At 36.6% G+C, this 15586-nt stretch overlaps 2 protein-coding genes across 3 annotated transcripts in view; one reads left to right on the forward strand and one right to left on the reverse strand.

Annotated features, from left to right (window-relative positions):
- The window catches only part of ZNF804B (zinc finger protein 804B), a 519711-nt gene that overhangs the window by 28688 nt on the left and 475437 nt on the right, over positions 1-15586 (forward strand). The window lies entirely within an intron of this gene.
- On the reverse strand, positions 10483-12157 carry TEX47 (testis expressed 47). 2 transcript variants are annotated; one of them, XM_043873463.1, is made up of 2 exons: positions 12116-12157; positions 10483-11340 (listed from the first exon to the last, which is right to left on the reverse strand). In XM_043873463.1, the coding sequence occupies exon 2, from the start codon at positions 11239-11241 to the stop codon at positions 10483-10485; it is 759 nt and encodes a 252-aa protein (XP_043729398.1). In that variant the 5' UTR covers positions 11242-11340; positions 12116-12157. The 2 variants fall into 2 exon arrangements, with proteins under 2 accessions (XP_043729398.1, XP_043729397.1); XM_043873462.1 differs by having other exon boundaries at positions 10483-11420; positions 12116-12147.

The following is a 15586-nucleotide window of genomic DNA, read 5'->3' on the forward strand; positions in this document are numbered from 1 at the left end:
GTTTCATATTGATGTTTCTCATACACTTCAAATTCAACACACTCCAAATGGAAAACTTCATCTTACTCCCTGTGCCACTCCAGCTTGCTTCTCTTCCAGTATTATTGTCTCAGAGCGTGGCACCACCATCTGTCAACTGCTTTTTGTCCTTGATGCTTTTCTCTTCACACTTTCCTCTTTCAATCAAGTATCAAGATATGCTCTCTTGATTTTTGCTTCCTCTTTCTATTCTTGTTGCCATTATCTTTGCATTTCCTATCATTATCTTAGCTTTCCTGTCATTTCTTTCCTTAAATACTGTAATGGTCTCCTCATTAGCATATCTATCCTGGCTAGTTCCCTAGTTCACTTCCAGGCTCTTCTCTCAATTCCAAGTGTCCTTCTCTAATGCATTTCTAATCAGGGCACTTCCATGATTAAACCGTGTCTGTATCCTGTTTCACTTGAGAAGAAATCATGGTAATTATGTAACTTTAAGTGTCTATATAATCTGGTCCATTGCCCAAATACTAAGGGCTTCCCAGGTGGAGCTAAAGAACCTATCTGTCAATGCAGGAGACAGGAGCCATGGGTTTGATTCCTGGGTTGGAAAGATACCCTGGAGAAGGGCATGGCAACCCACTCCAGTGTTCTTGCCTGAAGAATCCCATGGATAGAGCAGCTTGGTGCACCACGGTCCATATGGCCGCAGGGTCAGACATGACTGAAGCGACTTGGCATGCACACATGCATGCATGCCTAACTGCTATCTAGTCTCATTCTTGTGATTTCCCTTCATATTTAAGGTCTTCACTTATGGAAATTCTTTCCATTCTTCTAGCACACTATGACTCTTCTTGCCTTTAGGTTTTAGAACATCCCTCTGCTAGGAGATATATATATATATATATATATATATATCTCCTCTGCCAGGAACACTCCCCTCCTACTCCTTGCCTTTTATTTGGCTCACTTCTATTTAACTTTCAGAAATCCTTGTATTTTTTCCCCCCTCAGAAGCATCCCCTGATCCTTTAAACAAGGTAAAGTTAGGAAAGGAAACCATTGCAATTTGTATACCCACTATGATAACAATTATCATAATTGTTTCATTTTCTTTTATGTGTTTGGGGTAGTGGGAGACAGAGACTGTGTACTCTCTAAGGTAGAAATGATATGTATTTGCTTGTGATTACATTGCACCCCTGAGCCCCCATGACTGACAAACTGTCTGACACAGTTTTCCAGTTCATACTTGCTGAATGACAAATGCAGAGAGATAATAAAATTCATTGTACGAGAAAAGCAAGAGGCAAGTCATTTCAATAAAATGCCAAAGTATACATTTTCACTTAAATTTTTATTGCAAATGGAGTAACTGGTATGCCAATGGATCTGGAGGGAACTCTATGGAACCTTTTATGTTTGTGGCTTACATGGCTCCTAACACATGACTGCATCTATAGAAGACAATAAATAATTATTGAATTAAATGTTTGCAATGACTTTTATTTGAATAAGGGAAGGAATTAAGCTCAATAAGTGCTGTTTATTTTTGGCTCCACTAAATATAGATATAAGATTCAGGGGAGCTGTCGTGGTGAATATTAGAATGCAGGGTAATTGGGGGGTAATTTCTTCTTCAGCTTTTTTTTTTTTAATTTACCACACTGTTTTCATTCACTTTGCTTTCCTAGAAGTTACTTATATCAGAAAACATACCTTACTATTTATCTATTTCAACAAAGTATCAGATTTAATATAATGCATATGTATCAGATTTAATATAATGCATATGCTCTAAAGTTCATCCAAAGATATTAATAATGGAAATATCAAAGATTGTTCCAGTCTGATGTGGTTACATGTCATTAAGTAAATGGACAATATTTTCCTACAAACTCTATACTCCTTGTATATTTTCTAACTCGGGAATAGTACTATCCTGTTGAAAAAACTATAAAAACTAATGTATTTGACACTTTTCTCTCCCTCATAACCTATGTTCATTTACCTCTTGATTAGCTCTCAAATTGGTCTCCTAGATCCATTTTAACTGTCATTAATCTAGTCCAGGCTATTATCTTCTCCTGCTAGAAAATTTGTTACAACCTGCTAAGGAGTCTATCTGCACCACCATGTCCCCTGCCAGTTCACTCTCCACTCAGCAGCCAAACCAATCTGATTATGCTCTGCTTAAAGTCTCATCAACCTTAAATAAAAATGTCCCACTCTTCACTGTATCTTCTGACTCCACAGTGCTACCACACTTAATATTTAGATGTCATAATCTCGTGTATCAATTCCTGACTTTTCAAAGTCCCATCCATCTTTTCACTTAAATGAATACAATAAGATAGATTTTTTTTTTTAAAGGAAGATGTTGGTATTTCACCACAAATACTCTCTGATAGGGTGAATTAGTCATCCATTCAGACATTAGATTTCAAATTTTTAATAAAAATACTTAATCCTACCCTCTGACTGATTGTAAGTTAACATAGCCTTTCCTTTTGCCCATGTTTTTGGATAAGTTCAAGGGCTCATGTGCTTTTTTTATGATGCTTGTAGATTCTACAGTGTAGATGAGCAGAGATCCCTGAAGGAATAAATCACTTGTTCAAGAGCACATAATGAGAGTACATAGAAGAGATCAGTCATCTTGCTTTAATGTTCTTTTTTTTATTTTGGTGAGACTAGGGTATGTGCTTAAGAACTGTCACTTTATAGTACTGAAAGTGAAGAATCAAAGAATTAAAATGTTACAAGGTGTGTAGTTTTTGCACCATCTTGTTGAGTAGTCTATTATTTTTGATTTCAAAATGCAAAGTAGAATATAAACTGGGAAGAGAGGGAGGAGGAAGGTGAGACTTGAGTCAGAGAGATCCCTGAGAGGAGATCATTACATTAGTGTGGATTTTGGTAAAAATGTAAATATATTCAGTACGCAGACATTTATTTTTCCCTTCATAAATCAACACTTTACATTTAATGTCTTGTTTTTTAAAAAAATGTCCTTAAAAATAGCTGAGTATTATAAAAACAGATCAGAAATGCAAATTACATAGTTAAAATGGAGTCAAATTTATACGTTTATAATAACCTAAGCAAATATGGGTATAAATTTTAGTCTTATCAAGAGTATGTCTCAAACAACAGGTAAGTATAGATAATGAAAAAAGGACTTAAAGAACATAAATAAGTCACTCTTAAATATGGAATAAAGGTCATATACTTTACTAGTAGTTTATTCAGAAAGTATTTTTAACTAAGTGAATTGGGAATGAGCTCTTTTTTCAATGGATAGTACTATATATGTAAAAAAAAATTCAGCTGAATCACTCCCAGAATATATTCTTAGTATCCTTCCAAATTTGGGAATAAGAAGTTATTATGTGCTTAAAACTGAAGATTTCAGAGAAGGTGTCACCATGTTTTGACTTGCTATTTTAGAGAGCTTCATGAACAATGGCCAAACCCTGATGGGTCAGATAGGGATATTTTAATATATTGAAATTTCATAACCATTTTGATAAAGGTAGAATTAACCTTATGGAGAAATTCTTACAGATATTTTAAATGATTCCTTTTAAAAATGAGGAGCTAAAGATACAAATATAAAAAAAATCTCATGATTATTGTTTACAAGTTGTTGGGAAATGAATAAAACATTAAACAGCAGCAATAATACAGAAGACTTGCCAAAATGTGGTTGAGGATCATGTACAATGAAGACAGAAAAGAGTATCTTGAATTCACTAGGCTTCACAGAGGAAATAAGATTTAATCAATAAGCAGAACTTTGCTAAGAGAAGTGAGGAAGGAAGTTAGACAAAAAGCATGAAAATATTAGGAAATCATTACAGAACAAAGTGTGAGAAAGAGGATGGTTACATATGAGGGTGGGTCACTTTGTAAGCAAGGATCAGAAAATCAAGGCTTTGGAGATCATTTTAGAATTTTGCTTTTTATCTTGATGAAATGGAAGCCATTGAAGAATTTTGATCAGAGAAATAATTTTTTATTATTACTTACTGTATGCTAGGATCTTTACACCATTATTTCACGCAGTATCCATAACCAATCTTATAATGTAGGTACTATTTACTGCACTCACTTTGTAGATGAGAAAACTGAGGTGCAAAAAGGTAAAGAAGCAAATTACGGCTCTACAAACTCTCAGACCCAGCTTTCAATACAGCAGTTCAATGCCATAGGTGGGTTCTCTACCTCTTCTTCTATACTGCCTTTAACTTTGATAGACATACTACACAGAGTAGAAAGACAGAGAGGAGGAAGAAAGATTGGAGTGAGGGAGATCCCTAAGGATGTCACAAAAACAAGGCCAGACATGAAACACTGTGTAAAAAATGGGTGGGGCTTGGATTGATTACCTGTCAGTGAGATAAAAGGGAAGGGAGGAAATTAGGATAACACTCAAGTTCTGATTTTTTTTTTTTCTTTTTTTGGCTTCTCTGATAGCTCAGTTGGTAAAGAATCCACCTGCAAAGGAAGAGACCCCATTTTGTTTCCTGGGTCCGGAAGAGCCATTGGTGAAGGGAGAGGCTACAAATTTCTGTAGTTTTGGATATTTCCCTGTGGCTCAGCTGGTAAAGAATCTGCCTGCAACACGGGAGACCTGGGTTGAATCCCTGGATTGGGAAGATCCCGTGGAGAAGGGAAAAGCCACCCACTCCAGTATTCTGGCCTGGAGAATTCCATGGACTGTATAGTCCATGGGGTCACAGAGTCAGACCCAAATGAGCAACTTTCACTTTCAAGTTCTGATTTAGCAACTGTGTGGAGAGTGTCCATTTTATAGTAATGGGGAATGCAGGGAGCAGACTGAAGGAATAACAGAGACAAGGAATGATGAATTCTATCCAGAACACGTGGAGATGGAGATGTCAGTCAGATGTTTAGAAAAGGCATTATGTGAGGGTTGGAGCACAGAAGGGTTGTGGCGTAGTAGTGGAGAGAGCTGTGTTTGTGTTAAAATCGCTTCAGTGGTGTCTGACTCTTAGTGATCGTCTGGACTGTAGCCTGCCAGACTCCTCTGTCCATGGGATTCTCCAGGCAAGAATGCTGGAGTGAGTTGCCGTGCTCTCCTCCAGGGGATCTTCCTGACCCAGGGATCATTGAACACACATCTCTTAAGTCCCTTGCATTGGTACCAGGTTCTTTACCACTAGCGCCACTAGCCCTTAGACTCAAATCTAGAGCACTAGCCATCCTGACTACAGTTAATTACTTAAAGTGATGAAGTGGAGATCGGGGACTAGTGTTACCAACTATTGCTTTTACTGTGGGCAAAATGCTTAATGTCTTTTTCTGCAAAAGAGTGAGGGGTTGGGGGGAAGGTAGAACAGACATTTGACAGACACCTTTGAGGTTTCTCTTTATATTTTCTTGAAAACTATGCACTGTGTTTATTGTATAAATCCTGTCAGTAGGTAATCTGGAAATTTACATAATTGACCACAAGGGGGAGAACTCTAATTCTACATTAAGTCACTACAACTGTAAAATAGCCTTAAAGTACTTGCTATTTTCAGTTGGTGTTAAGCTGTCCCATTTCCACTTCCTCATGGAAGTTTGGGGAGTTCTCTGCTAGAGATAGGTTTCACTGAATTGAAATGTGGTGTTATGGTGTTAAAGTTATGATAAAGTCACTGAATGTAAAAATCTCTTTGTATTAAGCAATAATTCTCCAGGAAGGAATCCAGATGCTTCTTTAATTAAAATGAAGACAGTATGAATTTTAAAATTCACCCTGGGAGAGTTTTTCCTTCCAAATAACATTATTTCAGTTGTCCTTCAAGAAAACTATAATCTTTCTGAAAGTCCTCGGTCACATTGAAACAAGAAGAAAGTCAACCTGTCACTCTGTTGTAAAGTTATAGGTATCAAAACAAATGGATTAGAATGGTGCTGGCCATATAAATGTCATATGTTCCTTGACTATATATGAGTACATGTTACATGGTCATTGTTACATGGACAGTGAACATTGTATGTTCCGTATTTAAATGCTCATTTTCTTTTCAGTTTAACTTCTGTACCCTGGTTTTATGTAAAGTGTATTTGTAAGGAAACTATAATCCTCATTGGGGTGAAAATTACCTTATGAGACTTTCTAATGTTTAATGAGCTACATTTTTGGATTTGATCAAATTAAATCATATTTGTAAGATGAGTATAGTATTTCTGCATTTTATCATTATACTGAAACAGACACAGCTAAATGAGTGTTGTCCCCTTTAAAGATATGATATGGGTGAGCTCTATAGGACTCCCAATAATGCAGCTGTTTTTGGAAACTTATTTGTGCTTCCCCTTGGAGGCAGTGTCACACCCTTTTAATATGTTCAGTGTCAGCAGATTTTCCTTTGAGAGGGAGTTCAATATTTAAAAACAAGTCTTTCTATGAATGAAGGTTGAATATTAAGTGAAAGTGGCTCAGTTGTGTCCGACTCTTTGTGACCCCGTGGACTATACCCTCCATGGAATTCTCCAGGCCAGAGTACTGGAGTAAGTAGCCATTTCCTTCTCCAGGGGATCTTCCCACTGCAGAGATCGAACCCAGGTCTCCCATGTTGCAGGCAGATTCTTTACCAGCTGAGCCACAAAGGAAGCCCAAGAGTACTGGAGTGGGTAGCCTATCCCTTCTCCAGCAGATCTTCCCGACCCAGGAATCAAACCGGATTCTCCTGCATTGTAGGCAGATTCTTTATCAACTGAACTGTTAGGGAAGCAGGTCACCAAATTGGAAGATATATTATTTGGGGTCCAAAAAACTAGATATCACTAAGATATTTTAACTCCCTTTGATGTATGAACCTTCTTATCTGTCATAAAAGAGTCACACAATGTTTTTAGTAATGATGCCATCACTGAAATGAGTTTAAACTCTCCTAAAGGTAACTACTTTCATATGAATAAACTCATTCTAAAATGTTCATTTAACAAATAAGTAGTTTTATTTATACTCACTTTGTGCTTATTTTCCAGTTTTCACAATTGATACTTCAAAAATCCTTTAAATGTAAAATAATAGTCTACTAAGTAAATCAGTGTTTTCATTTAGAAATTTTCTATAACTTCTTTCAAAAATGACTCAGGTTTTTTATGTTTTTCTTTGACTAGATGAATTAGGTTTCTGTCAGTATGTTTCACACCAGAAAGTATTATAGATCAATAAAAGGTCTATGCTAGGAAGTCTCAAGAAGTAATTCAAACCCCAATGAGGGTTATAATTTCCTTATGATTACACGCATCTTACTTCTGCTTCTATACCCAGTGACTAGCACAGTGCTTGGTCCCCTAGTGAATATTTACAAAATATTAGTTGCATACATGAGTGAATAAATACATATGTACATAAATAAATAAATAAATAAATATATAAAAATACATATACATACATATATACATAAATAAAATATACATATAAAATTATTCCTGTTATATATTGGTGTTCCAGACTGCTATTATAAGCATCCACTCAAAACTTAGTAGCTGAGTCAACATAAGAATTTCTGCTGTTCACAGATCTACAGCTTAGACAGGGCCCAGTGGGAATAGTCCATCTCTATGCCACTCCTCCACATGGTGTCAGCTGCTCTGGCTTGAAATCCAGGGTTGGCTGGGAGCCTAGAGTCTGGAATTACCCGAAGATTCACTCAGTCACATGTCTAGTGGTGATACTGACTGTTGGCTGGAAACTCAGCTGGGGATGTTATCTAGAAACCTGCTTGGATTGCTCACAGCATATTTTAGGTTCCATTCAAGTGATCAAGGCAGAGTGCAAGGCGATTTTTAAGACCTTGGAGGTCACATTGGGTCACTTCTGTTGTAGTGTTGGTCTAGGCAGTCGCAAAGGTCTACCTGATTTCAAGGAGAAGGGACTCAGAACCCACCAGGCGATGAGAAGTGTTTAAGGTCATATTGTAAGAGCATATGGGGTGAGATATATTGCAGTGGTCTTTTTTTTTTTTTTTTGAGAACATAATGTGCCATACTTTTATCTACTCAGATAGGTAGTTTTACTTATGAACTACTTCTATTCACTTTAGAAAATATTGTTCCCAAACAAAATTTACCCTGTTACATGGATTCATCTGCTCCAATGAACATTTATGGTTCATTTTCTCTCTCCTGCTTTTGCTTGCATCTGTTCACTTAAATATGCTCATTTACCCTTCAAAACCTCTTCCTCACATACATTCAAAGACTAAGACTGAAGCTTACTCGCTTTCTTTTTTTCCTCCCTACCTCTCTTCCTTTCTTCTTCTGGTTTTTTCTTTCTTTCTTTTTTTTTTTTTTTTTTTTTTGTGTGTGGCCTGGAAAGCTTTTACTCTAAACTCATTTTGTCAAGTAAACACTTAGTATCTAATAGGTGACTTCTCATAGTTCAAAGTTTAAAAGCACATTGCTGAATATTAGGTGTTTAATATTTACCAAATTGATAAAATGTTTATAAATTATGTATTCTTTCTTAATTGGAAGAGTTTTTTCTCTAAATATAGTTTTTGTAATTAAATTTAAATCAAAGGAACTTCAAGTTCAACTTAAAGTGAAAAATGCCATCCTTTTTCTAAATCTATTTTACTAAATTAAAAAATAGGAATGATCTTTCCTGAAATTTGATTCTGATATGGAACAAATTATATTTTCTGCATATGACAAATCTGAGGTGAGTACTGAAATGGCTTTTTTCCCAAAAAGTGACTGAAATAAACAGTAAACTAAAATGATATAACAGTATTTCCTCTATTCAGTCCAAAGTCTGTTTCATAGGATATTGAAGCAATCTGGGGATAAATATCATTGAAGTAGTAAGACATTTATGTTGTTTAATGCTTAAACTAGAAAATTTTAAATAGTGCAAAAAAGCATTAACCTTAGTAAAGGAAGGGGGAGACCAACTTGAAATAAGTTGTATAGGAACTGCATATAATTAACTGCTATCCATGGAGAAGGAAATGGCAATCCACTCCAGCATTCTTGTCTGGAAGATCCCATTGACAAAGGAGCTTGGTGGGCTATAGTCCATTGGGTTGCAAAAGAGTTGGACACAACTTAGCAACTAGAAAGAAAACAAACTTGAACCTAACAAAACCCCTTAACCCTTTGTTGTCTAATTTGTAGTTTGACTTGGGGTTTTGGTTCCAGTTGCCAACACATATTTATTAACTTTCCGACTGTCCCATAATTACACAAAATTCCTGTGCTTTTCATTTGAGCTATGTTAAACAAGTATGTTGACCCTTCTCCAGCTACAATGAAGTTACAATCAATGCTTTAAAAAAATTGTTTTGAACTTAGTTAATGGGGACTTCCCCAGTGGCTCAGGGGTAAAGAATCTGCCTGCCAACGTAGGAGACAAGGGTTTGATCCCTGGTCCTGGAAGATCCTACAAGGCACAGAACAACTAAGCCTGTGTACCAGAACTACGGAGCCCACACTCTACAGCCCGGGAACCACAACTGCGCAAACTCCCACGTGCTAGAGCCTGTGCTCTGCAAAAAGAGAGGCCACCACCATGAGAAGCCTGCATATTACAGCCAGAGAGTAGCCCCCACTCAGCACAACTAGACAAAAGCCCGAGCAGCTATGAAGACCCAACACAGCCAGAAATAAATAATTAATTAGAAAATTAATTGCTATCTAGGAATTAAATGGAAAAATAACCAATTCGTTTCTTACAAAGACTTTCCAAGGGAGGACTCATCCTCACATATCCCTGTCATGAGTGTCTGTCCTGTGAATGGTGCTCAGTAAATGATTTGCATGAAAGAATTCAGTGCTTTCTGACAGGGCATTTTCTGGTCATTTCAAAAAACTATTGTGTTCTTTAGCTTTATAATCGCCTCAATATTCTTGATTATGTCATCTAGAATATGAAAATTTGAAACTATTTTGAAAGTTTAGGTTTTGTTTTCTGAGTTCAGGGATCATACATATAGAGATTACTCCCTCACTTGTACTGTTACAGTCTTTCCTACATACTGCTACTGAAATAACAATCACATATCATATCATAAACCATATTTAGTTTTACACATATTTGCCTCCAACTTTAGGTTGCAATCAACTGAAGGGTTGTATTTTTTCCTGAAATAGTATACTCTTAGAACACATTACTTCTCATTGATGGTTGAGAGAATGAATGAGAATCTGAATCTAGTGTTTGTCCTCTTTCATCTCTATTTTTCATTAAAAAATTAAGTTTTTCCATCAAAATGATATAAGCCTTTGAGAAACTTATAACCTTCATAAAACCCATCACCTTTGAAAATAATGTGTTGAATTTAATATTAGACCAGATAAATTTTCAAGTTTAAGTAAACATATTTTTAAAAGATTAATCTATTACCTTTGTGTAGATATCCACGTTGTTTCTTTTTTAAGGAGAGAGCTTTAGGCATATTTTCCTTTTATTTAAGTAGCATACATTCCTTAAGAGATTTGACCACATTGACCACATCATCTCTCTTCATCCTAGAAATGGGAAGGAGCGGGCCATACCACCTCAGAATCCAATGTGACATGTATGGGTTTATTGTACATGTTTATAAAACCTTCTGGGTCCATTAATTCTGCAGAGTTGCACAAGTACTTTATTATTTGTTCTGGGAGGAGTAATTCAGGTGCAGCTTGGTGCAAATTGTCGCCTGGTCCTTTAGGGCTCAATTTCACAGTCTTAAAAAGGTGAAGTGCTAGTTTGTGTGTTTGGATGAGAAATTCTGTCATGACCTCTTGTAGGGACTGTGTCTGTGTCACATCATCTAGATACATGACTGGTGCTTTTACTACTGAAACATGCCACTGCATAAATAGCCTTGTTGGGATATTGTGGGACATGACTATAATCTTCATTCCTTGGATAAAAAATTCCATTTCATCCTTTTTATGGCTCAGGTAATCTAAAAGAATTTGGTAAAAAGTACCACTGGAGGACTCCAGGATATGCAGAATGGACGTAGGATATATGAGCAATAATCCTGTCACTGCTTCTCCTATGTGACGTTTCAAAATTGACTGAAACAATTGTTCGTAGTAGTCAGCAATATCTTTTTTTTCTATGTTTGCTGTTATCCTGGCCACTAGGAACATCCTATGAAGAAGGAATTTCTTTAGTTGTAGTCTTTGCTTTTCTTCCTGAAACTGCAAGTAATTGCTACGTGGAACTTGTGGCATTAGAGTTTCCAGTGGCAAATTCTTTTTGTTGGCCTTTCGGGGATGGGCTCCAAAGGACATGATGAGTCTTATTTATTTTGCCAGATGATACCGGTTTTCAGCTTATTACAATAGTTACATTACCAGGCTACTTCTTTGGTGATAAACTCATTTTTGTTTCTTGTGACAAAAAAAAAAAGCTTAGTTGTTCAAATGCTTCCAAGTGTTATCAATAAATAGTGTCTTTGGAAAAAAAGAGACTGTTGAAACAAGAATAATATAGAATTTTGTTTTAAAATTTACAATGAGATAACTAACACATATCCTAGGAAGAAACTTTCCAACAAACTGGGTGGTAGGAAGAAGATAAAGCTTAATCTAGAATAAGTTCACTGTGTCATTGTTTATATTATTATTATTTTTTTTTAATTTATAGAATTTTTTTCTCCCCATCTTGAGCCATATATACACACACACAAAGATGAATGTATCCACTGATACTAACAGTAGCCTTGGCATTACATTAAAATGTCTTTTCATTTATGTAATGGTAAATACAGATTCTTTTTGGTCAAAATTTTTAAAGGATATCTTTTATGACAATTCCTCAATTTATACATTTAACTGATCAATAAATTTTTAAAAATCTGGGGATCTCTTAACTACTAATTGGCTTCTTTAACTTAACTGAGTAACTTCTTTACTCAGTACAGTGAAAGTTAGCAGTATTGCTTGGATAATTAGAGTGAACTTTTGAAGTAAGTAGTTTGGGTTCTCTTTTTTTTTTAAACTCGTATCAATAGACCTCAGAAATGGCTCTTTTTCTTTTGTTGTTGTCGTAGGGGTGAGATAAAAAATTCTGTTACTTTTGACTTAGTCTTCTTACCAATCTTTTTCTCTTCCCTGCACGTCAACTTAACATATCCTTTTTTCTTCAAGTGCCTCTCCCTTTTACCTGTCCTCGAGGTCCCACTGGTCCTCCATCACTCTTGCAACTGCCAGTATCTTGGGTGCTCTCGGGTGTCCTGGGTTCTATTCTGGTTTCCATGGTGCCCTGGGAAATCAGAATGTCAATGGTATTAAAGGGCCAAAGTACCCTGGCAACTCAGCTAGGTGGTGGACCTGGAAATCCCAGACATTTTCTCCTCTTTTTGTCCACAATTTATAGAAGAGGAAACCAAAGCATGAATTAGTTATGTACCTTCCATGCAGTTAGCTGAACTTGATTTCTACATGGAATATCAGATTATAGAATTTTGTTTTAAAATTTCTTTCTAACCTTTCACTTTAGAACACTCTAGATTCCTTCTGCTATTTTTCTCAGCGTGCGCCTTTATGCTCTGGAACCAAATGTTTCTGAAGAAACAATCTCCCAATGTCCTCTTGTCTTTGTACAGACAAGTAGAACAGATTAAATACCGTTAATTGGTTATTACCCTGTCATGTAAGCATCTAGTCAAGAACATCTGTGCTGTGCTTTGTAGTTTCAGTCATGTCTGACTCTGCAACCCCATAGACTGTAGCCCCCCAGGCTCCTCTGTCCATGGGGATTCTCCAGGCAAGAATACTGCAGTGGGTTGCCATACCCTCCCTCAGGGATCTTCCCAACCCAGGGATCGAACTCAAGTCTTTTCTTTTAAATGATTCGAGTCTGTGGTGAAAGCAAGTCAGGCTATAAAAAAATAATAAAATATAGACTATCCAACTATTGGGATGCTACTCAGGATTTTAGACAGCTTTGAATGCGATTCATGGAGAGTATTCATCTTGTTCATTTGTAGCAAGTATAATGAGAGCTGCCAATTTTTTGCTTTGACAATTGGCAAATTCCTTTTGGCAAGTTTGATTTCACTTTTGTGTGGGTGTAAGAAGCAGAATATAGTTTATTTTGAAATGAGTACTGCCAATTAGCTTTTTTTTTTTCCTAAGCAATCTTTTACCTCCCTGTTATTCTTCCTGCCATTGGTCTTTATTTCTTTCATTAGCATGGTTATCATTTCTTCAACATCTTTTTTGGTTCATGACTAAATGTTGCCATATACTTCTTATTTCAGAGGCACAGGTCTCTGAAAATTGTAAGAACCACTCCATTCTGTCTGCTCCCCAACCCAAGCACACATGTTCCTTCTCTGTCCATCAATCACGCATATTAATAATTTTCATCTCTAGCTGAAAATTTAGAGCTTCCCGCATATCTTCTTTCAGAACCCACATACCACGGTTATTCCCCTGCTGTCTTTCCCACAGTTGCGTGATGTGCTCAGTCATTCAGTGCCCAACTCTCTGTGCCCCCAGGGATTGTAGCCCGCCAGGCTCCTCTGTCCAAGAGATTCTCCAGGCAAGAATACTGGGGTTGCTATGTCCTCTTCGAGGGGATCTTCTCAACCCAGGGATCCAACCCAGGTCTCCCACATTGCAGGTGGATTCTTTACCATCTGAACCACCAGGGGATCCCCCAAGAACATCTAATTTTGCCAGGAATTTATAGAAGAGGAAACTAAGGTATGGGGTATGCAAGTACCTTGCACACAATTTAAACATGCTCTCAACAGCCTCCCTAATCTGTATACCTGGGGTAAAGAGAAGATGAATAATTCCATCTTTTCATGATCAGAGGGTCATTCTTTGCTCTTCTATGACATGAAAGTTCCACTGCAAATGGAAGTTAGCATATGGTTTTAATAAAGTAAATTGAAAGGAAAACTATATTATACCTGTGATCCAAAAAATTGATGTATTGCCTTTAATTTCTCACTCATTTTTGGTTTTATTTACACCTTTGATGCACCAGATAATATCATTTTCACTGTAAGAATCACAAATGTGGAAAACACCTGGTTGCTAATTTTAGGGGTTTAGAGTCCACTGGGGTGGGAGATGTCTATGAAAAACATAATAAAACCAGACAAATGTTTGTGCTTTAGAACACCAAGGTAGAAAGGTGGCTGGGATATCTTAGAAAGTTTAATAAGAGTTCATATTTGGGCATGGCCTTCAGGGAAACAACTGGGGAGTGGCTTTGTGTAAGCTTTTTGAATTCATTACTTTATTTTTTTTTTAATGTTAAATGTGAATTTATTTTTTTCCATTTATTTTTATTAGTTGGAGGCTAATTACAATATTGTAGAGAACAGCATTGAATTCATTACTTTAGAACATCATGATGAGCTGAACTTGATTTCTACCTGGAACATCAGATCCCACTCTAACCTTTCACCTGTGCTCATAAACAGAACACTCTAAATGCCTAACAACTTGGGTAGAACTTTTCACTAAGCATTTTATTATTATTTTTTTAATTGAAGTATAGTTAAATTTGGGCTTTCCAGGTGGCACTGTGGTAAAGAATCTTCCTGTGAATGTGGGAGACATGGGTTCAGTCCCTGGCTTGGGAAGATCCTCTGGAGTAAGAAATGGTAACCCACTCCAGTATTCTTGCCTGGAAAATTCTATGGACAAAGTAGCCTGTAAGGCTATAGTCCATTGGGGTTGCAAAGAGCTGAACAAGACTGAGCAAACATCCATGTGGTACATAGTTGATTTATTTTTACAGTAGTTCAGGTATATATAAGTTATTAAGTAGACAAAGCATACTTGATTTAGCAGAGCAAACCAGAGTAAGCTTAGTTACCAAGAGAATATTTAGGTGTTATAAGATTTACAAAAAAAAGGGAAACTAGTTTAATTCTCGAGTGTTTTTTCTCTTGGCAAAAACATTATGGAACAGTGTTTGGTAATTATTTATCAAGGAGATTCAGGCTAGAAATACTTTGTTATTTAGTATAAGCATTTAACAGATGTCTAGTCTTTGTAGAAAAGTATGCCAGACAGTGTGGAGGTGTTCTTGTGAGTCAGATATTGTACCTGCACATGAAAAACTCAATCCTCTTAGTGGAGCTTAAAGTCTACACAATTACATTTAATACAGGGCTGGAGAGAAGAAATACTACAGTAAAGACAAACAATGAACATGAAAACACAAATGCCAGAACAATTAAATGTTGCTGGAAGAATAAGCAAAGCCAGGCATGCAAAAAGATGTGATTTGTATGTCTGCTGGGTGGTGGTGCAGTAGACATGGGGGTCAGGGAGGGTTTGGAAAGACTGTAAGCTTGAAGCATAGAGAGAATACATACATTCACTTCATTAGGAAAATGAGAATAGTCTGGTTTGACTAGAGTAGTTCTCGACCACAGAATCTGTAGGTTTGTTAAATTGTTGATTCCTGGTCTCTAGCCCTAAAAGGTGTGAGTTAGTCTACTTAAAGTGAGATCCACTTAAAGTGAGGTCTGCTAAAAGTAAAGTGACTTCCCGGCAGGTTCTCCCAATAGCTCTGTCTATTTCACTTTAAGGCAGAATGGTCTGGCTTGTGGTGATTTAAACCTTGGCTATTAGAATCATCTTGTGGAGAAATTTTTTTTTTTTT

The sequence above is a fragment of the Cervus elaphus genome, chromosome 18 (assembly GCF_910594005.1).
Source record: "Cervus elaphus chromosome 18, mCerEla1.1, whole genome shotgun sequence".
NCBI lineage: Eukaryota > Metazoa > Chordata > Mammalia > Artiodactyla > Cervidae > Cervus > Cervus elaphus.

Coding starts and splice junctions, on each gene's coding strand:
- TEX47 (XM_043873463.1), bottom strand. CDS start 11,241: ATGTCCTTTGGAGCCCATCCCCGAAAGGCCAACAAAAAGAATTTGCCA.